At 41.2% G+C, this 22226-nt stretch overlaps 1 protein-coding gene across 1 annotated transcript; it reads right to left on the bottom strand.

Annotated features, from left to right (window-relative positions):
- Window positions 1–1324: 1324 nt before the first annotated feature.
- LOC119421562 (trinucleotide repeat-containing gene 6A protein) lies at window positions 1325–21251 on the bottom strand. Its single transcript, XM_037688904.1, has 23 exons — window positions 21240–21251; window positions 20431–20478; window positions 12588–14558; window positions 12296–12476; window positions 11683–12149; window positions 11438–11569; window positions 11184–11336; window positions 8911–9093; window positions 8599–8768; window positions 8396–8473; window positions 7962–8129; window positions 6790–6909; window positions 6225–6362; window positions 5965–6042; window positions 5674–5848; window positions 5441–5587; window positions 5014–5184; window positions 4791–4931; window positions 4583–4690; window positions 3071–3301; window positions 2661–2731; window positions 2384–2523; window positions 1325–1985 (listed from the first exon to the last, which is right to left on the bottom strand). The coding sequence occupies exons 2-23, from the start codon at window positions 20474–20476 to the stop codon at window positions 1637–1639; spliced, it is 5418 nt and encodes a 1805-aa protein (XP_037544832.1). The 5' UTR covers window positions 20477–20478; window positions 21240–21251; the 3' UTR covers window positions 1325–1636.
- Window positions 21252–22226: the final 975 nt, after the last annotated feature.

The raw sequence follows: 22226 nt of genomic DNA, 5'->3' as shown, positions 1-22226 counted from the left end.
GGCCTTGTGAATGTGAGAGGGTACACAGTATGCATAGATACAGATTTGCCTTTTCTCTTGGTTTAGAAATCTGACAATATTTCACACGGACACACTTACAATAAACACTCCCCACATTTTTTTTTTTTTACAACAGTGGAGTGGAGGAGTGAAGGGGGAGAGAGGGAGCCCCTCCGTTATCTTGTCCCTACACTAGGACGCTCCCCCTCCCTCAAAAGACAGCATATTAAAAGCAGTGTGAGCTTCTCCAGCTTAAAGCAGTTATTTGGCAGAGGAAAAAAAAAGACCTATACATAGTTTTCAGTGCTAGATGTTGGATTTTCCTTTCCTACAGGAAGTAGTTTTTTTAAGTTCAACTACGGGGGGGAAACTGGCTTAATTTCCTGAGAACCACTGCTGGTTATTTAGCAGACAAGAGGAATAGTTTAAATAACCAACGCCATGGCCAAAAACACTGATCCGAATTCCCAGAGTTACAACGCATCGTCTTCATCCTCAATAATAATTTTTTTTTTTTTTTTAAGTTTTAAATTTTTTATATGCATTTTATGTTTTTAATCTTTTTTTGTGAATTTTTTAAAATATTTTTCTGTCTTCTTTTTTTAAAATGAAGAATGAACACACGTTCTGCCTCCTAAGTCTTGTAAACAAGAGGTTGCAGTGTGGCACCTCCAAAACATTGAAAGCCTATTCTGAAAGTGCTGTTCCCTCCCTGCCCACTAGGGGGCTCACCAGGAGGGCTTGCTAGATAGGCCCCGCCTCTTATATTAGAGTGGGCGGGGCTTGCTAGTCCCAGCTGCGGCTACAGTCCTTTGCACTGCAGAGCTCAACTTTCTTTAGTTTTAAAACAAAATTGGTGCAATACTTTTTAATGTCGATTTTTTTCTTTCACCCGATATTAATTTTAAATCAGGTTTTTAATTCTTTATCTGTTGATCTTGAACTCCACAACAACGCAGTAAGGTAGGCGTGCCAAGGCAGAGAGGAGCACATACACACGTCCATTCACAACGCAAATACATACACGCAAAGTACTTCCACGCACGCATTCACACATACAATAAGGACCTCAATGAGTAAACAGCTACACTGGAAAAACTGGCTGCTCCCTCTATATTGCAGATTATATATACTGAGAAAAAACCACATTCAGTGCAAAGTTAAAAAAAGCTCATACTCCAACATTGTCAGCAAACAAATGCAAAAAAAATAATTAAATGAAAACATAAAAAAAAGAAAGAAAAAAAGAATTGGAATTCAAATAAACACGACAATTTGAAACAAAAAATATATAATAATAATAATATTGAACTTTACTGAAGCTTTTTTCGGTCTGAAAGAGCACTACCTGGAAGCAAAAATCCATCTGTTCACATTATAGAATTGGCCTGCATGATTCAAGTATTCCGACTGATATGTTTTTGGGCTAAAACAAAGTGGACATATGTGCAGAAAGAGAAACGTAACTTGTATTCCACGGGGGGAGACCCCGTTTTGTTGAATATCTTGTAAGTGAGAAAGAGTCCAACTAGTGCCGTTGCATTTAGAACTACTTTTTTTTTTTTTTAAATCCATTTTCTTCTGATGATTAACAATTCAACACTGACCCTTCCCCCAGTCGGTTTGACCGCGAGGCTCACATGGAGTCGCCGCCCCCCGTCAGGTGATCCACCGGGAGGAAGGAGCTGATTGGAGAGGGGCTGCTGATCCTTCCCGACTCGGTGCCACCGGGGGTCCCCCACAGGCTACTGGAATAGTTGGGCCCGCCCCAGAGAGAGGACCTCTGTAGGTCGCTGCTGTTCCACTGGTTCAGTTCAGAGGCGCGGCTGGGAAAGGGGTGAGACTGATCCATTCTGCTCGGAGAGGAGCCTATGGTCTGCCAGCCAGAGGAGGGAGTGGCCATTGACTGCCCTTGTGCAAAGAAACGGTTGATTTCCTCCTCGCTGGCAAACTCAGCCAGAATAGTAGTGTTCCCCAAAACACACCTGTAATTATAACCAAAGTGGGGGTTTACTTTAACAGAATTTAGAAAATAGTGTTTACTTTTGATCTGACTGAGGACCAGATCTTTAACAACTCCAATCTCAACATTTTTCATTTCCTCTCTGCCAGAATACTGGCGTAAACGGTGTTTGTATGAACGGCCAAGTTGTTGAAACTGGAGTTGTTTTAAAATGGCAGCACATCCATAGTTATCTCGTCAACCAGATCAAATTTAAGCCTTTTTTTCCTCCCAAATTGATGAAAGTTAATGAAAATGACATAAAATTTGCATCAGAATGACAACCTTGTACTGAACACTTTTTTTTTCTTCATAACCAGCATGTCATGAGGATGTTAGTCCTGCTGGTCTTTTGATTGGCTGTGTGTCAGAGGTTCTTACATGTGCAGGCTCTTCTGGGCCTTGGCAGCCTCATCCTTCGAGCTGTAGCAAACCACGGCGTTGCCATGTGGCAGGTTGAGGTGGAATGTGATCAGAGGGCCGTGCTGCATACACAAGGTCCTCAGCGTTGAGCCATCGATCTGGGAAACCACCATGAACAGAGTTGACCCAAATGATGAAGCTGGCCATTATCAGACACCTTCAGTGTTTTCTTTTTTTATCTACTTCAAATAAACAAAACCAGAAAAAAATAAGGTCATATTTATTATGTCAGTACCTGAGGTGTGAGATTTTTCAGAACAAGCCATTGACTTCTTCCTGAGCTGCTGCTTTCACCCCAACTGGAACCTGCAATCACAGAGAGTAGACGATCATAAAACTGTGATTAAAGTCAGCATTAAAAAAACGTAAATATGTCAACCTGTAAAAACAGGAGCAGTACGGCCTTTGATTTAACATTCAAGCATGATAAAACCAGTTTTAAAGCAGACAACTTTTTGTAAATTTGGATCATAGTCTTTCAGCCGTCATATTTCTTCTTAATGTAATTTTGAAACATTTATATATGCTACCAAATTACCTGGTTATTTTAGTATTTCTTGCAACAAAAGCTTGTTTATTGAAGTTAGAGCTGTATTTTTAAAAAGCTTGAGTGGAAAGTTTATGAGTCTCTTATTTTTTCCTCACCAGGTGTGTATCTGGACTCAGAGGAGGCCCAGCCCCCCAGCCTCAGGGCAGAGCCATCCCAGCCAGAGGGGGCAGGGTTGGGCTTCTGGCTGGTGAGGCCGGGTGGGGGTCTGGAGGGGGCCGGTACTGGCAGCGGCTTGGGAGACAGAGGAACCTTCCAAAGCTCGTGGGCTAGAGAGGAGTTGGACACAGAACCACCACCAGGAGACCACTTTGATTCACTGGGTCGAGCTGCAAGGAGTGAGAAAATAAACGTTTTTTTACAATAAATAAATAAAAAACCCAAAGTAATCAGTGAAAAATAGTGTGTGTACAGGAATAAACTGAATTAATTTTATTTCTAACTGATGGCAATATTTATGTTATTTAACCTTTATTTATACAGGTAGTCTCATTGAGTCATGAGGACTCATTTTCAAGAGATCTGTTTTATAGAGACAACATATAGAGTACAGACAACAATAAAAAGCAATTAAAATAAAAACTGTGTTATAAAAACACGGTTACTGTTAGCGTGGTTCCATAAGCAGTATGGTCCTGTTAGCAGTATGGACCTGTTAGCAGTATGGTCCTGTTAGCAGTGTGGTCCTGTTAGCAGTGTGGTCCTGTTAGCAGCGTCGTCCTGTTAGCATCATGGTTCCGTTAGCAGCGTGGTTCCGTTAGCAGCGTGGTTCTTTTAATAGCGTGGTTCTTGTAGCAGTGTGGTTCTTTTAGCAATGCGGTCCTGTTAGTAGTATGGTCCTGTTAATAGTATGGTCCTGTTAGCAGCGCGGTTCCGTTAGCAGCGCGGTTCCGTTGGCAGCGTGGTTTTTTTAGCAGTGCGGTCCTGTTAGCGGTGCGGTCCTGTTAGCAGTGCGGTCCTGTTAGTAGTATGGTCTGTTAGCAGTGCGGTCCTGTTAGCAGCATGTTCCTGTGAGCAGTATGGTCCCGTGAGCACTGCGGTCCTGTTAGTGTGATGCTGTTAGGAGAGTGGTCCTGTTAGCAGTGTGGTGATGTTAGCAGTGTGGTCCTGTTAACAGAGTGGTCCTGTTAGCAGAGTGGTCCTGTTAGCAGCGTGGTTCTACTAATAGTGCGGTTCTGTTAGCAGTGTGTTTTTTTTAGCAATGCGAAACTGTTAGCAGATCAATCCTGTTAGCAGCATGGTTCTGCTAATAGTGTGGTTCTGTTAGCAGTGCGGTCCTGTTAACAATATGATCCTGTGAGCAGTTTGGTCCTGTTAGCAGTGTAGTTCTGTTAGCAGTGTGGTTTTGTTAACAGCATGGTCCTGCTAGCAGTGTGGTTATGCTAGCATGATGCTGTTAGCAGCATCGTCCTGTTAGCAGCATGGTCCTGCTAGCAATGTGGTTCTGTTAGCATGGTGCTGTTAGCAGCATGGTCCAGCTAGCATTGTGGTCCGGTTAGCATGATGCTGTTAGCAGCAAGGTCCTGTTAGCAGTGTAGTTCTGCCCTGGTTAAGCCGTTCTTGCATCCATGGAAAGCTCCATGTGGCTTTGACCTGAATTTCAAACATACCTGAAGTGCTTTGTGCTGTACTGGTGAGGGAACCGCTGTGGCTGGAGGCACGAATGGATGACCAGGCACTGTTAGAAGGCATCGTGGTGTTCAGTGATGAGGATGGCCCTGAGAAACATCAGGAGTGTTACTCGGCAGGATTGTGTGTTCAGACTGTTAGACTAACACCTGTTGCGTCTAATATTTTATTCTGCAACGCGTTGGTTACCGTTGTTCCTGTCCCTGAGGTGGTCTGTGTCGCGGACGGTGTTGATGGAAAGGTTGTTGATGACACTTCCAGGTGTCACGTAAGGGTCAGTCTCAGGGTCAATGTTGGGGTAACCTTTCCAAGGCTCCCCGGGCCGGAACTCTGCAAACAAGAACCTCGACGCGATTAGCAGTTTTCAAAGCAATCCATTTTAAACTGTTGGTGAATGTGAAGGCGCATGTACCTGGGGGCCAAGTGACAGTGTTTCCATGGGGTGGGGGGGAGTTGGCACGGGGCGGCCAGCCATCGCCCACAGAGCCCATTGATTGGCCGGGAGGACTCAGGGGAGAGGGGCCAGGAGACAGGAAATCATAGAAGGGAGAGTCCTCCAGACGCAGCCCAGACGACATAGCACCTGTGGAGCAAACACAAACAAGAGCCTATTACAAGAAAACACTTAATTTAACAGCCTCAAATAATATTTCTAAACCTATTTTGATTTGCAGTAAACTAAAACTTTGCATATATTTAAAACACTGTGAATCCAACAGAAAGTTTGAGACAAATTTAAAGCCTTCATACAGAAGGCTTAAAAAAGAAAGAACAATGTTTGTTTAATTTCCTACGGCAAAAGTCCTACTATAAAAACATAAAACTACTGTCCAATGTACCAGATTTGCTGTTCTGCTCCAGAGGGTCAGCAGCCCAAAGTTTCTTCAGTCTGGACTGGGGTGGCTCTTTGTAATTCACAGCTCCACCACTACTACTTCCACCACCAACACCCATGTCCAGGGATACATTCAGGTTAGAGTTCAAGTCTGAAAGTAGAGGAAGAGAAGCTTCAGTCCCACCTGAACATATGGCTTTCTCGTGAAATAAGACTGACTTCTCGTAATTAACATACTTAAAGGGAAGTTGTTGAAGGATCCGATGGTGGCAGCATCCTTCTGCATCTCAGAGGGATTCTGGGACAAGTAGTTTTCTTGGTATGCTTTGAGTGGCAGGGCCTGCTTCAGCAGGGAGGGGTCCAGGTGTCGCGGCAGCTGCATCATTGATGGGGATGAACCAATGGGACGTGTCTGGAAACAGGAAATGGAAGGTTAAAAATGTTTTAGAGGAAACAAAAGACAAATTTTTTACTTTTTAAAAAAAAATTTACTCAAAGTATAATTTAGCAGAATTAATGGACCCACACCTGATCGTTTTGACGACCCACAGGCATGGTTCTCTGGTTTTGAGCCTTTTGTTGTTGCTGATGCTGAAGGAGAAGACGCTGCAGACAGAAGAGGCAATCACAAAAAATGTTAAATGTACCAGTAATGTTTGAACAGTTTAGAGAAACAAGGAACTTTAAAATGTTGCATGCAGCATAAAGGTCAACAAACAGAAACCCTAACACCAGTCTACATATTTTAAAAACATTTGCGTACGTGTGTATAGGTTTTGTTTCTGTACCTGTAACTGGCTGATCTGGTTGAGCTGCGACAGCTGGTTGAGCTGGGAGAGTTGGTTGAGCACAGCCACCTGCTGAGGGCCAAACAGCGGGTTCAGGCCACCGTTACCTCCTGGGTACTTCAACAAGGATGGGGGGACCTGCATAGGAACAAGATTTAAGTACTGGAGCAGTTCAGGATTTCAAATATATCCTGTTTAACAATGTTTGATCTTTACAGTGTTTTTATCATAATGCCTGGCAATTCTTTCAAATAGCAACTATGAATTGATGGAATTAACAAAATAACATTAACAATTTCAGAAAGTTTGTTCTCAAACAAAACAAATGCTGATTAGAAGGTATGAAAAGCACATTCATGGGTCGTGATTCAAATAATATGTGGTCAAATTCAAAAAGCAAAATAAGATAAGATAGAACTTTATTGATCATGCAGGAAATTGTTGAATTAATACTTTCTGAAAATACAGATTTTTTACATTATTATTAGTGTAAACTAAACATTTTCTATTAAAAAACTGAAGATCAGTGAACACAATAAAAAAAACTTTTCTTTTTCTTTGCTACCTGAGAGGGCAGGATGGGTGGAGGCACTTGGTTACGAAGATTGGGTTGAGGTGGGGGCTGAGATTGTGGGCCGCCTCGGCCCTGTGCTACGCTACTGCCACCCAACATAGGGTTTACATTCTAAAAAACAAACACACACCAAGGAAATATTTATGCAATTTTTAACAAGTTAAAATATTACTCTCAACGGTGTAAAAAGGTTTTGAGTAATTTATTTGGAAGTGCTAAGCAATAATAAAGTGTAAGGAAAATGTCAATTTTATTTAAAAATAAATATCAATACCACCCATTAAGCATTTCTTCACATGTAGCAGTGTGACAAATGGCTCAAGATCAAAAGACAAACCCGCTCTTCATCCATCCATACTCACCTGTGGAGCAGCACCAGAACTAGAGAGGGTTGGGGCTGGCCCAGATCTGACACAGGGCTGAGCAGAATTGCTAGGGGAAAGGCTCATGCTCTGATTGGAGGAGAGCTCGTCAGAAGCTGGGCAATCATAGGCAGAAAGCTGCAGAAGCAAAAGCCAGGTACACAGCAGATGGACGGCAAGCACAGAGGGACAGGAAGCACATTGGCAGCCAAACAAGCACAGAGAGGGAAAGAGACAAGAAAAGAAAATAATTAATTTTGCATAAAAAGGCCAGGAGAGGGAGGGCGAGTGAGAAAAACATGAAAACAGGAAATAAGAGAACCTGCATGGTACAAGATTGTAGAAAAGCAAAAAGAGAATCACAAACGAGATGGAGTCAAGTGATGAAATAAAGACATGAGCACTGTAGAAGAGAAGTTGTGAAGTGACCAAAAAGTTAAAACCTTTGAAACAAAAGAATAACGTAAGCAGCAGCGCTAGAGCAAAAGCAGCAAAGCCAAACTCAAAGTAGTTTGTTTAAAAATAAATAAATAAATAAAAACTATTAAAGTAAATTATCACTATTTTGTATTAATTGCAATCCTTGTAAAATATATACTACAACATTTGAGTCTAAAGTTTTAAGCATTCTGTTTGGTTTTGAGGCTGAAGGAAAAAAAAAAAAAAGACATTCTTTAAATAAAGCACCATCTGCAGTTTGTTAAACCAACCACCAGGGGGAATACTGAGATGATAAAACACCTCCCAACTAGACATTTACTACACTAAAGACAGGGAGTGAAACAGAACAGGTCTGTCTACCTTGTCAAAGTAAGGACTGCGATCCATGGCAGATTCCTTGTGGAACTGGTGTCGGGACCCTGGGTTCTTCCCCACCCCGCCATTAAAGTCTCCCATACTGCTTATGTCCATACGTCTGTCTGTGACCATCCCAGCTGCTGTCTTCATGGGATCATCAGGAGAGTCTCTCTGCAAGTTCAAACAAGAAAACAATGTGGAAGACAGCTGGCAGATCACTCTGTACGAGTGAACATTGACCAAGTAGAATCAAGCGTTCATTTCCATACAAGTCATATATTAGGACACATTCAGGTAGGCAATGGTTACTGGGAGCTGGTGTTCTGCTGTGGTTCAAGGTGTTCATCTTTCATTCTTTCAATGTTTTTCATCGTTTCACAAAGTACAAGCATACTAAAGTAATAATTTAAAGTCACTGAACTCTGAAGAGTACTCACGGAGAAGTTCATGTTGTTGAACTGACTGATGAAGGGTTTCATCCAGGGTTCATCCTGTTTGTTGACTGGTTTGTTCATCTGAAAGTCAGTAAAGTGTAAGCAAAAACATAAAACTGAACATTTTGAATCTAGAATAATCCAGGATAAGATCTACTGACATGAAAGTTTCTTACATTCCCATGTAAAGATCATGAGGAACAAACCTTGTTGGAGCCTTTATTCTTGTAGTTCCAGGTGTTTTGGTCATGAGACCTGTTGTCCTGCTGGCCGTTGCTCCACATTCCGATCTCTACCTCCTCTTCCTGATCCCAGCTGTTGCTCATGGACACATTGTCACCACACCACGTCTCCATGGGCTTAGGGCCTGAAGATGCTAAGGATGAAGGTAGAGATGTAGAAATGAATACATTCAACGTGCACATATCTGTAACCTTTATCATGCATCTATTCTATAAATAAATAAAAAACTCAAATCAAAACCATTTATCATAAAACATATTCTTGTGTCCACCTACCAGGTTTGTTCTGGGTGCCCCATCCAGAATCTCTGCTTTCCCTGTTGGTTTCGTCCCAGCCAGCAGTGCTGTCTATGGGCTTCCCCCAGGCAGATGTCCCATTGTCCACAGTCACAGGTGGGCCAGCTGTAGGCTCGCCCCAAGATGAAGACTCCTTTTGTTGGGGGTAAGGCTCACCCCACCCTGCAGGAAACAGGTACTCATTTGAACCCTGTGGTAAAGGCTCTAAAATGTGCACTTACGTGACTTTGACACTGCAGACATTTAGTGGGAATTAAAAACTGTTGCTTTAATAACACTAGTAACTCTCTGAAGTTAGTAAACTTTTTAAAACTTGTTTCTTCTCTTTAACTTGATTATACTGATGGCCTTGAGCAACTGTGTTGGTTTGGTTATGTAAGTGTTTACTTGAATATTTAACCTTTCAAGCCCCAAGCCCAAGTGTAAGTGTATCCCTGAAATTGCCTGCTTGGGTTCAAAAGGCTCAGGTTACAGCTGACCACCCAAACCTGCCACTTCCTCCCTCCACAGGGGGAGTCTGGTGGTGAGATGCCAGGGATACTTCTCTGTAAAAATAGGACTGATCATGGGATAGCCTCAGGCTCCAGACCTACTCTTGTATGCAGGTCCACAAGCACATAACAGCATGATGAAGAACACACAAATATAAACAGAATGAGATAAAAGATTTACACCTAGAGGCATTTATTTTTACTTTTCTGCTGGCACTAAAGCCAAAACACACTCGTTACACACATCCAAGATCAAAATCTGCAATCCTGCATTTCTTGATTTCAGTTTATTTTATGCAATTGCTTCAGTTGATCCAAGATTTAAGTAGCTCACATGTGCACCTCACAAACTAAAAAATGCCCAGCTAAAAGTCAACACTTAGACCTGACATTCTTTTTCCATAAGGTCTATATTTACTGACTGTTCAACTTACAAAAAAAATACAAACACACTAACCACTGCTTCATAAAGCCAATAACTTTTCCAGAGCAGTAGCTGAGGAGTTTGTCCAACCTTTTTTTCCCCAGGGCTCATGTAGCTGCTTCATTTAGTTCACTACCCAATGAATCCTGAACAACAACCTCATCCCTGCATTTCTCCTCCTTAGGGGCCTCTCTAAATCTTACATTAACCATTTCAAACATTAAACCAAAAATAAATACATAAATATACTACTGGTCTTTCTTGTACTATTGTACTAAACTCAACCAAAGTGTGTGCTTCTTGTGCAGTTGTGGGTGAGCAAAGAAAGAGGAAAAAAGGGTGAATGAGAGAAGAGGAAACATTGATGCTCTTAGCATTCCAAAGGAATGACTCAACTGGCTTCACAAAAAGCCTGAGGCGCAACAAGGAGACAGAGGACTGGCTGGCTGTACAGGCTTGGATTTAAATCTCTGAAGGCTGTGCACGGCACTGTATGGGCTTGAATGCATGTGCCTGCATGCACACACAAACATCCTTGTAAAAATAGGAAATACTTTGAACGTCTTATCTGTCCAAAAAGAGGGTGGATCCAAGAATTAGGACTTGCAGAAAGCTTTATCTTTCATTATTGTGGTGCTGTATGTATGCCTTGTCACAGAGACATGCATGTGAACATTAAAACAAGAAATATGCTAGTTGTAATTAATTCACCAGCACTTCAGATTATATCAGATACAAAAAAATTGTTTTTCATAGTACCTTTCTTTAGAAATTCACGAAGTGCTTTGCAATAAACCAGAGATAAAGATTACTACAGTAATAAAATGCCATAAAAAACTGCACAAAAGGTCTGCATTTATTTATTTTTTTACTAAAACCTTGTTAAATAAAGCTGTCTACAGAAACCAGGTAAAAAGGTGGTTTCAACTCATTGATTCTGTGATTTTTTTTATTTTTATTTTTTTATTCAGTTGTATGCTCTTTTAACAGAGACTTTCTACTTTCATCTTCTGGTACAAGTCAAAGATATGGACATATGTGCCACTGTTGTGCCAATTTATATTTTTTTGCAATAAGAGGGCGAACCAATAGAACAAGGTGAATGCCTAAACATGTGATTTTAACGGTTTTGAAAAAGCTTTGCATTTACACAACTTTAGATATTAGGCCATGGTCATTAAAGTGTTTTGTTTTTACGTATTTGTGCGCCGACGTTGCTGTTATTTAATAAAAGGCCTGGTATATTTTTGCAGCTTGTTTATGTAATTATATCAGCAACATTTAAGTTAGACATCGACAGCCAAACTTTGCATGCATGTCCACATATTAAAACAAACCTGAACTGCAGCTTTTATCCTGGTTCAGATGCTGCATAGGCTGTGTGGAGCTGTGTGCTGGGTGAGGCTGACTCTGAGATGACGGGCCTATGGCCTCCTGATTCGACTGACTTGTCTTATTCCACATGTTGACAGATCCACCACCGTATTTGCCTGCACATTAAGTAATACAATTTTAAGAAATCGGCCAAAGAAAGATTTTTGCTAAATACAAATCTCTTGCTGGTAAGAACAGCATCTGAAGTCGTGTTTACCAGGATCGCCCCAAGCTGCAGTTCCATCATCAATTTCCATTCTCCGACGAATGGACTCTGGAGAAGGTTCTTCCCATCCAGTTGCAGCTTCCTCCTTCTGACCTACTAGGGGCATGGGCCCCCCCAGCCAGCCTAAAATATGAGCAAAAGCATAGAATTAGGCTTTACAGTAAAAAGGTTTAAATGCGCTTGTTAAATATTTGGTGAAACCAACAAAAATAATTGTTGCACAGGTAAGTAAGTACCCGTGGGCTTGTTGGAGCTTGAATTGCCTCTGGACATGTTGGATTCAGGACCTTTTCCCCACTCGTTAGAGGGTTTAGAGTTGGATTCACCCCAGTTCTGAGCTCCATGGTTGTTCTTCGTTGGCTCACCCCAGCCTTGATTGTTACTCTGAGGACTGGGTTTGTTGACATTGTCTCCCCAGTTAGAGCTGGAGTTTGGAGTGCTCTGGTCTGGAGTATTTGATCCCCCGCTGCCAACCCAGGTGTTGTTGCTGCTGGTGTTGGTACGACCGGGCTCGCTCCAACATCCAGAGCCAGACCGGTCGCTGTCGCTGTCCCATCCCACTGAGCCTGCACTTTTTTGAGGTTCCCCCCAGTGGTTGCTGGCCCCTGTTCTGGAACCATCAACACCCCAGTTTTCACTTCCATTTCCACTATTGGAACCCCAGCCCTTCTGCATTTTAGGTGCATTAGTCCATGTTGAGGACCTGCAAAATAAATGAATAAATAAATACGTAAAAAAAAAAAAAATATATATATATATATATAATATATATATATATATATATATATATTTTTTATTTATTTATTTTTTTTTTTTTTTATAAAATTGTGAAGAAAAAAAAGCAATTACCTGTCATCTTTGATGTTATTGTTGTTCCAGGTGTTACTGTTCTTGTAACTGGATTCATCATCCCAGCCACTATTCCCACCTCCTTTATTAGGAGGTCCTTTACTTTCCCACCCAGATGTTTGTCTCTGTTCCCCCCAACCTCCACTATCTGAGCCTGAGCTGCTTGGCCCAACCCCCCAACCTGCAAGCACATAAAAGAAGACTCATTTATTTGCTTGTTAGGTATTCAATATATAATGTGGTTTTATTTATCATTTTAACACAAAGTTTAAGTTCTATAAACTTTATTTACCTCCAGAGGTCTGGGAGGGAGCTGCCTGTGCTGCTGAGCCCCAGCCAGAGCCTGTGCTACTCTTTCTTTCCTCGCCTCTGGGATCCTTGCTGTTTGCAGGAGAATTCACATCCCAGGCGATGTTTTGCCGTACGGGTGTCTGTCCCCATCCTGTGTTTGACAAAACCCTTGGATCCACATCAAGCCGGGTCAGCGTCGATGGTACTGCTGTGGTAGGGTTACCTTTTCTACGGTTTCCTCCTTTAGACTGGCTGGCGTCTCTGTCTGAGCTAGATCTACCACCAGAGCTCTCAGCGCTTCCTTCACTTCCTCCAGAGCGACCCCAGCCTCCAGTGACACTTCCAAAGTTTTGGCCTCCACTGCCGCTGCCTCCTCCCATGCCCATGGCGTCATCCTCAAGGCTCTTCCACCCATTGTTGGCAGAACTTCCTTTTTGACTTCCAGCATCTGAATTGTTGTTGCAAGGAGTTGCTGATCCCCATTCTCCATTTGAAATTTTGCTGTTAGATGTGAAAGAAGATGATGAGGAAGAAGAGGATGCACTGCTCCCCATGGGTCGAGGTATCCCTGCTGGAGGACCCATAGTAGTTTGGTTTCCATTTCCTGATATTTGGCCTGTAGAGCCTGGAATTTGGTTTGGGCCAACACTCCAGGATATATTACTCTGAGGCTGGTTTGGGGTATTAGTGGGTCCTTGGTCCCACCGTGAGACCCCAGTGTTATTGTGGTTATTACTCTTGAAAGCAGCAGTAGAGGAGATTTGGGGGTTCACAGTGTCTACATTTAAGGGGCCCTTGTCTACAGGGTAGGTAGCTGTGCCCCAAGGTGTACCAAAGGATCCAGTACCCCCTGACTCTCCTTGAGGGTGATGGGGTGCTAATGAGGAGTTTCCATTGGCCAGCAGCCCCCCATTTCCTCCTCCAATGGGACCCCAGGAACAATCCCCACTGAGGTGGGGTGAGGTGGTAGAGTCTGGTGCACTAGAGGTCATTGTGGTGCTAGTAGTAGTAGTAGTATTCATCATTATAGTGTTATTTGGTCCAATTGATTCAGTGTTAAGGTTGGTAGGGTGCAGACCACCATTGCCATTGTTGCTGCCTCCTATCACCTTGCTGCTTGATGTACCATTATTTACCTCAATGTCTTCCATCACACGGTCGTTATCTGGAGCTGCCATGCCACCCCAGCCCAACAAGGACCCCTGTTGAGGAACCATATTCAGTTTGGAACTAATCCCCGGAGCCTGTGGAGGCCGTTGCCCCTGGCACAATGGGCTTGGGGTTAAATTCTGTGGCCAGGCACCGTGGTTGGCATTTGGGTTTAAAATGCTTGGGTTTGACCCATTGATATAAGAGTTACTGCCGCCAGTATTCATGTTGCTGCCTGACTGGGTGCCCCATACAGAACTGCTGCCGACTAACTTGTTGTGGTTACTCATGTTATTGCTGCTAATACTGTTGGGTCCAGCCATGGAGTAGTGTGTGGATCCAGTAATAATATTTCCATTATTTGCACTGCTGATGGTTCCCACACCTCCAACCTGATTGTTGCCATCTCCATTCACAGTTGCACCGACCATCATGGTAGAAGTTACCAAAGAGGAGTGCGAAGAAGCTGTAGAGGATACTGAGGAAGCAGCATTTGCTGACATCATCATTACGGTAGTTGCAGCAACAATGCTTAGGTTCTTCTCTGAGCCGACTGAAGAGTTAGAATCTGCATCCATGCATTCTATTGACAGCTCAGGATCTGATCCTGAACCGCAGCCAGAAGAAGAAGAGGAGGAGCAAGAAAATGAAGAGGAGGAAGGAGGCCAGACAGAGGAGCTGGTTGAACAAGTGTTATTGGATTTGTCTGTACTTCCATCAACTAGGACTTTGCCCCAGTTGCTGTTGCCGTCACTGCTGCATGGGGAGCCAGAGGACCAGGGAGATGGCTCATACTGTGAATCCAATCCAGGATGCTCCAAACCTGGAAAACAATGGATGGACAGATGGACATGGCAATCATTTAACCTCTTTAGTCTCAATACTCCTGGTACTGGGGGCAGATTTGCACTTCCTGCTTTCTACTTCTATTAACGTGAGCTCAATACATAGTTTTCATATAAAGTAACACATACTGCATACAGTTTTGTCGCAAACCACCGTTTTAGTATGCATGAATTAGCTTGTCACAGTGGCGTAAGTCTGACCATAGAGTATTTTTTTTACGTACATCGCAATGGTAGTTTCATGTTGGGTTAAAGGATGGTCCAACCTGGCAGACAGTTTGGCAAAGAGCAGTTCTCACTTCATCCCAAAAATCAAGAAATGCGAAGGAACTCAAAAGGATGTCGCCAAGTCTGGCTTGGAAACATCAACCGCAAGGATCAGCTTTTAACGTCAAGAATCTGCTCCGATCACTTTTATCCGATAAACAAAAAGAAAAATCTATATTAATCATTGTGTTAAACAATATCCGAATAGAACTGTGCGTGCTGGAATGACTGTTCATAATTTAAAACATCTCTTCTATATAGAGCTGGGCGAAATCTCGATATTTTAAAAATATTGAGATAATTTCATACACAATATAAGATGGGACTATATTGTCTATATCAATATTTCTACGTTGAGTTATATTCAAGACTTGAAAATCAGTTTAGTTATTTTTCTCCCGTCTGCGCCAACTGCACGCGACTCCTCTATTTCCCCTCACTGAATACAAACACAGCCCCTCACCCGCGTGCACTCCCCCTACTTCCTGCTTCTCCAGGTGGGCGGGAGTTTAGTACAAGTAAACAAAGAAAACGATATCGAAGAGCAGCTTAGCTGCTGAGCAAAAAGAAAAACAATGGCTGTTATTTGGAAATGGTTTGGATTTAAATTGTCAGATGAGCAATAGAAAAATGTTTTCTGTAGACAATGCCGAAAACAAGTCCTGGCAAAAGGTTGGCATTATGATCTTTTTCACCATTTAAAACAGCGCTTTAAGTGGAGTATGAAGTGTGTGTGAAGCTGTAGGTCCAATTGACTTCAGCCTCCTTCCTTGAGACAAACCACAATACAAAATTAATTTAGCCGTGCTGTGCCTTACGAGAGGAACAATGAGAGAAGTAGTGCAACATTAATAATAAAGCAGTAGCTTAAATTGCTAAAGACACGGCCCCAGTCTCAACTGTGGAACAAGACGGCTAACTCTTTGGCTGTCTTGTTCCACAGTTGAGACTGGAACAGTGTCTTTAGCAATATGATAAGCCACTACTTTATTAATGTCGTTCTACCTCTCACTGTTCTTCTCATAAGGCACAGCATAGCTAAATTAATTTTGTACCGTGGTTTGTCTCAGGGAAGGAGGCTGAAGTCAGTCGGACCTGCAGCTGCAGTTCACACACGCTTATTAACTTCGTGAAGGCGGCGCAGCTGAAGAGTATTATTTAAAGTAAGAAAATAAATGTAAAAAAAAAAAACTAATATATGTAAATAGTTTATTTTTTAGACATTTATGTTGTATAGTAACAGCTATTAATAAATGTACTTGTGTGACAATTGGGACAAAGCTTTGACTCAAATATATTTTTGTTATTACTTTATGGAAAGAAAAAAATATTGATATATATCGTATATTGCCATTCATCTTAAAATGGATATTAATTTTGGTCCATATTGCCCAGCTCCACTACTGTATGTGCTAAACCTCCACACTGTAAACACTCGGATCTGCCCACATAGATGCATTCCTATATTGTAATTTTGAGTATTAATTAAATTGGTATGCCTCAAATGTCATAAAAAACATCTTAGTTATCAGTGTTAATGTGTTACTGGCATCACAATGGCTTAGTGGTTAGCACTGTTGAGTTGGGTCTGGGGTCATTCTGAGGAGATTGCATGATGCAATTTTAATTTATTTATTTAAACCTTTATTTAACCACGTAGCCCTAAGTTCTGTGTCCTTAACAAAGCTGTTCAAACATAAAAATTTTATTTATTTATTTTTTTACAATTTAAAACAAAATTATAATTAAAAAGGATAAATACAAGGAAACGTAGCGAAAAAACAGCTCAATTACGAGGCGGTGTAGAAAACTAAAAACAGGAACATGTCTGCATTGGTTCTTGCCAGGAACTTAACATATGTTTAAAGCCACTTAGAGAGGTCAAGGTCGAGAGCTTCAAATCTTTTTGCAAGATGTTCCAGGAAACAGGAGCGGAGTAGGATAAGGCCCTTTTGCCTAGTTCAGTTCTCACTGGGGGAACACTGCACATAATGTCATGAGAGCGCACGCTGTAGCTGCACTCACGCAGTGACATGTAGGAGATGTATGAAGGCAACAGACCAAGAAGTGATTTAAAGATAAAAATGTACCAGTGAGAGAGTCTGCATGAAGTTAATGATGACCAGTTAACCAGTGAATACAGGGTGCAGTGATGGGTACGATAGTTATAGCTAGTTATGAATCTTAGTGCACCATGATAGACAGCATCCAACATCTGCAGGGTTCTTGTAGGAGCGCTCATGTGAAAAATGTCACCGTAATCACTGGAGGAAAGGAAAGTCGCAGTTACAAGGCGTTTCCTAGCATTCAGAGTTAGACAGGATCTATTTCTGAAAAAGAAACCCAGTTTAACCTTCAGTTTCTTTAACAAATTTTCCACGTGAAGCTTAAAAGAGATGCAAGTCGACCAAGATACCCAAATATTTGTAAGAATCAACAAACTAAATAGGGACACCATTAAAGGATAAAATCAGAGGAAGAACTGCTGGGACCGGCTTCCTGTTTGAAAAAAGCATCCCTTTGGTTTTGTCGGCATTTAGGACAAGTTTGAGATGGAACAAATCTGACTGGATGATGTCGAAAGCAGATTGCAAAAGCTGGAAAGTCTTAGTAACTGTCTTAGCTCAACAGTAAACAACTGTGCCATCAGCATATAAGGATGCATTCACACTAGCCCTGTTTAGTCCGCTGTAATCGAACTCTAGCTCGTTTTCCTAGAAAGTCTGGTTCGTTTAGGGAGGTGTTAACGCACCATCGAACTGTCAGGGAACAAAAAGGCGAACTCTGGCCCGGGATAAAACCTAGGTCTCGGTCCGGTAGAAGCGAACTCCAGCGCGGTTCGAGTACAGTGTGAATGTAAACAGACTGGACCCGCTCCGCAGGACAAACAAACACGCATTGCTCTGACCTTATATGGAGCCGTCAGCTGCCTTGTGTGGAAAAACAATATTCTCCATGGTCTTCTGTCTCATCTTCTGCTCATGCCAAGTCAATTTTTGAAAAATGACAAAATATAACTCCTAAAACTGCTAAAACTTGATGCCACTTCGTTTTTATTTTTATTTACAGAAGAAGAAGACGTGTCTTCAGAGGTTTTTGTGTCGTTTCTTTCAGTAGTTCTTGGTGCAGCGCCCCCTCAGGCGAGCGGGGGAACAGGTTGGTTCAACAGGTTGACTGACTGCACAGTGCAGTGTGAATGCAAACGCACCAGCTCAAATGTAAACAAAAGGTCATGAATATTGGTCCCAAACCGAACCGAGTCTACTGGACTATCTAGTGTGAAAACGACCTAAGTGTAAGGATGCATCAGGGATGCTCTGACCTACGTTACCTATGTAAATTGTAAAAAGGGTGGGTCCTAAGACTGAGCTTTGTGGTACTCTTAAATAACTGGAGAAAATACCATTATGTTGAACACATTGCCTCTGATCAGAAAGTTAGAGAACCAACCAATGTTATGATCTGAGAAACCAATTTCTGAGAGCTTATGACACAAGATGTTATGATCCACAGTGTCAAAAGCTTTAGACAGATCTAACAAAAGTGCAGCACAATAATCCTTAGCATCCAGTGCTTCAACAATGTCATTAAAAACCTTCAGTGAAGCAGTCGTTGTGCTTGTTTCCTGAAACCACATTGATGGAGAGGTAAGATGTTAAATGAGTCCAGATACTTTTTGATTTGAGAGTTTATCAGTTTTTCTTGAACCTTGACTAAAATGCAGAGTTTAGAGATTGATCAATAATTGTTCATTGATGTGGGGTCACCTCCCTTGAGCAAAGGGAGAACAAAGGCTGTTTTCCAAGTGTCTGAGATGGAGTTCTGGCTCATGGACAGGTTAAAGATGTGGGACACCAGTACTGCAATAATATGAGCAGCCAGCCTTAAGAAATAAGGTGGAAGTTCATCTGGTCCTGCAGATTTTTTAGGGTCTAGACATTTTAACAGTTTATCTACCTCACTAAATGAGAACAGAGAAAGAGAAAAGGTGTGATTTTCTGAGGATTGACTTGTAAGAGAGATTTGATTTGTAGAAGTTTGGTTATTAGGGGAAGTGGCTGATTTTCCATTAGTAATTGTGTCAAATAAAGAACTAGAAGCAACAACATGTTTGTTGAAACAGTTCAGGATCTCGTGCTTATTTGGCACACTTATTTCACGATAATGAATATTCACTGCTTCAACTCATCAAAACTTCCAAAAACTCAAACTGTCCCTTTAAATTTCACACCATCGCCAAACCAAAAAGAAAGAAAAATGTTCACCAACACTCCACTTGTTTTTGACAACTGTTTAATAACTTACTGCAGAGTGCCCACTGGACACACTATAATAAAATCCTCATTCACACTAAAATTTTACCATTTGTCTCAAAGTTTAGCTTGCCAACAGTCCTGGATGTTTTTATTGCCAGGCCTGAGCCTGGACACAGGTGTCACTAATTTGTCCCCACAGGAGGACTCGGACGCATGCCAAATCTATTAACTAAGATTCAATGAGGCAGACGATGACTTGTCAGCAGGAGAGGAGATGAAGGACACAGGAGGGATGGTTACTCAGTAAGAAAACAGAGAGGATGAAGGAATTGACGACAGAGTTTGGCAGAGGAGAGGAGGCAGAGGCATTTGGGATGGTAATTGTCTGAGAACATTGGTATCCAGACCCGGTAGGTTTTCTAAAATTAGATTTAACAGGTCCCACCCAATCCAGTCATGTTTTTGTTTTGTATACACACAGTTATTCTGCCACTAAAGTATTTGCAAAGGTAACAAATTTGAGTCAGGTCCTCTGGACAGATTCTTTGTTGAATTGCAATTGCAAAATACTATAGTAATCTGTTATATAAAATATTTTATCAGTCTCTGCTACTGAAACAACACCCTGACAGGAGAGACCAACATTAGTTTCAACTGAAACGTGAGCTTTAAAGTAATACTTTAAACATGAGAACTACTTGGTGAAGCAGTTTTTAAACAGGAGAATGTTATTTACAACAGTTACTAAACTGCCCAGAAGTAAAGTTAATGTAATTCAAACAATCTTAGATGATCTCTAAAGGTGTTCGAAATACGAGGCAGAGCCGCAACCAACTAGATTTTGAAGTATGAAAGGACAGTGTGTAATGCAAGCTTTATTTCATGCTGCTGTGTTCATTTGTACTCATCTGCTCACACAGACTCATGTTCGTGCTGCTGTTGTTCAACTTATTTTTTTGCACTTTAGCGTATTCTTAATTTAGAGTATCTCTTGGTTCATATTTTAGATCTTATTACTGTTTTTCTTTTACAATTTACACTTTTGCTGGATTTAACTGGGACCCTGTGTACACAATTTCGTTCCACCACATGTACCACATACGATGCGAATGACAATAAAGAAACCTTGACCGTGACTGTTAAAATTAAACATTTCTCTCTCATTAATTTCTGTCCTACTGATAGGCACTGATTAAATGTCAGGAGTATAAAGTCAAGGCCCCAGTCTGACAATTTCCAAGCAGAGAGCCAGAGCAAGACATTTAGAGCAAGACATTTGGAGGAAGAAGAAAAGGAAGAGTAAAACAAGAAGGCAATGTGTTGTCACCTGTTTGATTAGGGGAATGGCTGACGGAATCCCGAATGGGAGCCATGCCTGGAAACAGAAAGGGGGAGACTGTCAAGACTTAGAGGGAGATAAAAAGAGAGAAAACAAAGTTAGTAGATGTTAGAAATAGTTGGAATAAGGAGGCAATCCAATGAAAATCAAGCTTTAAAAAAGAAAACAAGAATTTTAAAGCTGGATAAGATCAAAAGATGGGCTTGTAAGAATAAGTGTATTAGTAAATTTGTAACTAAATCTCAAGTCGTTATTCATTTTGTAAACTACAAAGATTCAAGTATTTTAATCAATTAAGGATCTATGAAAATCATCAAGTTTTCTTATGGACCACACATTCCCCCTCTTAATGGTACTTAATGTCAAATAAGAATGACTTTCCCTTCAGCTCAAAATGTTTTATTCTTTAATCCCTGACTGACACCCCAATGCTAAAGACCTACAAATATTCTGCAATATAAATATTATTTTTGAATCTCTGAGGTGTTTTGAATTAGATACATATAATTACTGGGGATAAATTTAAACCATTACTCAAATGCTAATTCAAATGTATGTAAATGTAAAACAATATTTTAATCTGTGTATCCCAATGATTTTGGGGGAAAAGTAAAAAAAAAAAAAAAAAATCCTACATGTATGAAAAACCTTTCAGCCAAAATCCATACACTTGTTATAATTTATAGCAAGTTAAATTAATATTTCCCTTGAATTCTTCCTATCAGATAACCTGCAGATGAGAATACTGACCAAAAACAAACCACTTTTGATGTTTTTTTTTTTTCTCCACCATTTACCTCTGAATGCCACTGGTGGCTGCAGCTCCTGGATCGACAGGAGGGTGTTCCCGGCTTCAGTGGAGAACAGGTGACCTTTGGATCCCAGCTTTATACAGGGTAGGTCAAAGGTTGGCGCCTAGTGAGCACAGCCTCAAGGGTGTGAGGTGAGGAGGCAGGGCAGGTCAGAGCAGGCAGCAGGCTGATCAGCCCCCCTTGGCATCGCTGAGGACTGTTTGTGTGTATAGATTTGTGTGTGTGCCTGTGTACATGCAAACTGGGTGGGGAAGGTGGGTGGCGTGGTATAGATTAAGGACCGTCTTGATGTTGTATGCTCTGGCACTGCAGAAAAAAGAAGAACAAAATAAGTATTTATGGTTAGTTTATTGTTTTGTAACTATAATAAAGTAATTTCAGATCTAACAAAAAATTGTTAACTAACATTACAACATTAACTATCAGCCTACACAAACAGTTTCTGGAGCAATTATTTCAAACATCACAAATTCAAGTGTTTAATAACATAAATATAATTAAATGAGCAACAAATATACTAAGTAAGCTGTGAAGCACACAGTTTAATAGGGACTTAGTTGTTCATGTATATACATATATATTTTTTTTAGTTTTGTGACCTATGAGCTTTTTTCCCTAAACTGTAATAATTACTTTTCAGCTCATTTGATGTCATATCAACCAATACCAAATCCAAGTAGCTTCCTTTAACAGCAAAATAAAAATATTTTCAGTCGACTCTTGCCTGGTTGGAGCAATAGTACTGCATTTTTACTACCTGGTCTAAAGCAGGCAAGTAATCAGGTAACAGAGAACAGGGTTAAGCAACATTTCAACTTGCTTTTCCTTTCGGTTCCAACTTACTTTGAAAAACCATAAAATGAGCAGGATGCACTGACTGTCTATAGATACTACAGCTGTAATCAGAATGTGGGGAAAAGAGGTCAATGTCTGCTGTAATAAAGAAGTAATGTAGCATATATTCGTAAAACT

This window comes from Nematolebias whitei, chromosome 15, assembly GCF_014905685.2.
Source record: "Nematolebias whitei isolate Nwh7 chromosome 15, NemWhi1, whole genome shotgun sequence".
In the NCBI taxonomy this organism is placed as follows: domain Eukaryota; kingdom Metazoa; phylum Chordata; class Actinopteri; order Cyprinodontiformes; family Rivulidae; genus Nematolebias; species Nematolebias whitei.
Note: the sequence above shows the minus strand (reverse complement) of the source record. Positions and strands in the feature narration are given on the sequence as shown.

What these genes read in the sequence shown, in the direction of transcription:
- LOC119421562 (XM_037688904.1), bottom strand. Translation starts at nt 20,476, where the DNA reads ATGGCTCCCATTCGGGATTCCGTCAGCCATTCCCCTAATCAAACAG. An exon ending in CCATTCCCCTAATCAAACAG is followed by an intron (nt 14,559 to 20,430) that starts GTGACAACACAT and finishes ATTGTTTTCCAG; the next exon opens with GTTTGGAGCATCCTGGATTG. An exon ending in AATAACATCAAAGATGACAG is followed by an intron (nt 12,150 to 12,295) that starts GTAATTGCTTTT and finishes TTTATTTTGCAG; the next exon opens with GTCCTCAACATGGACTAATG.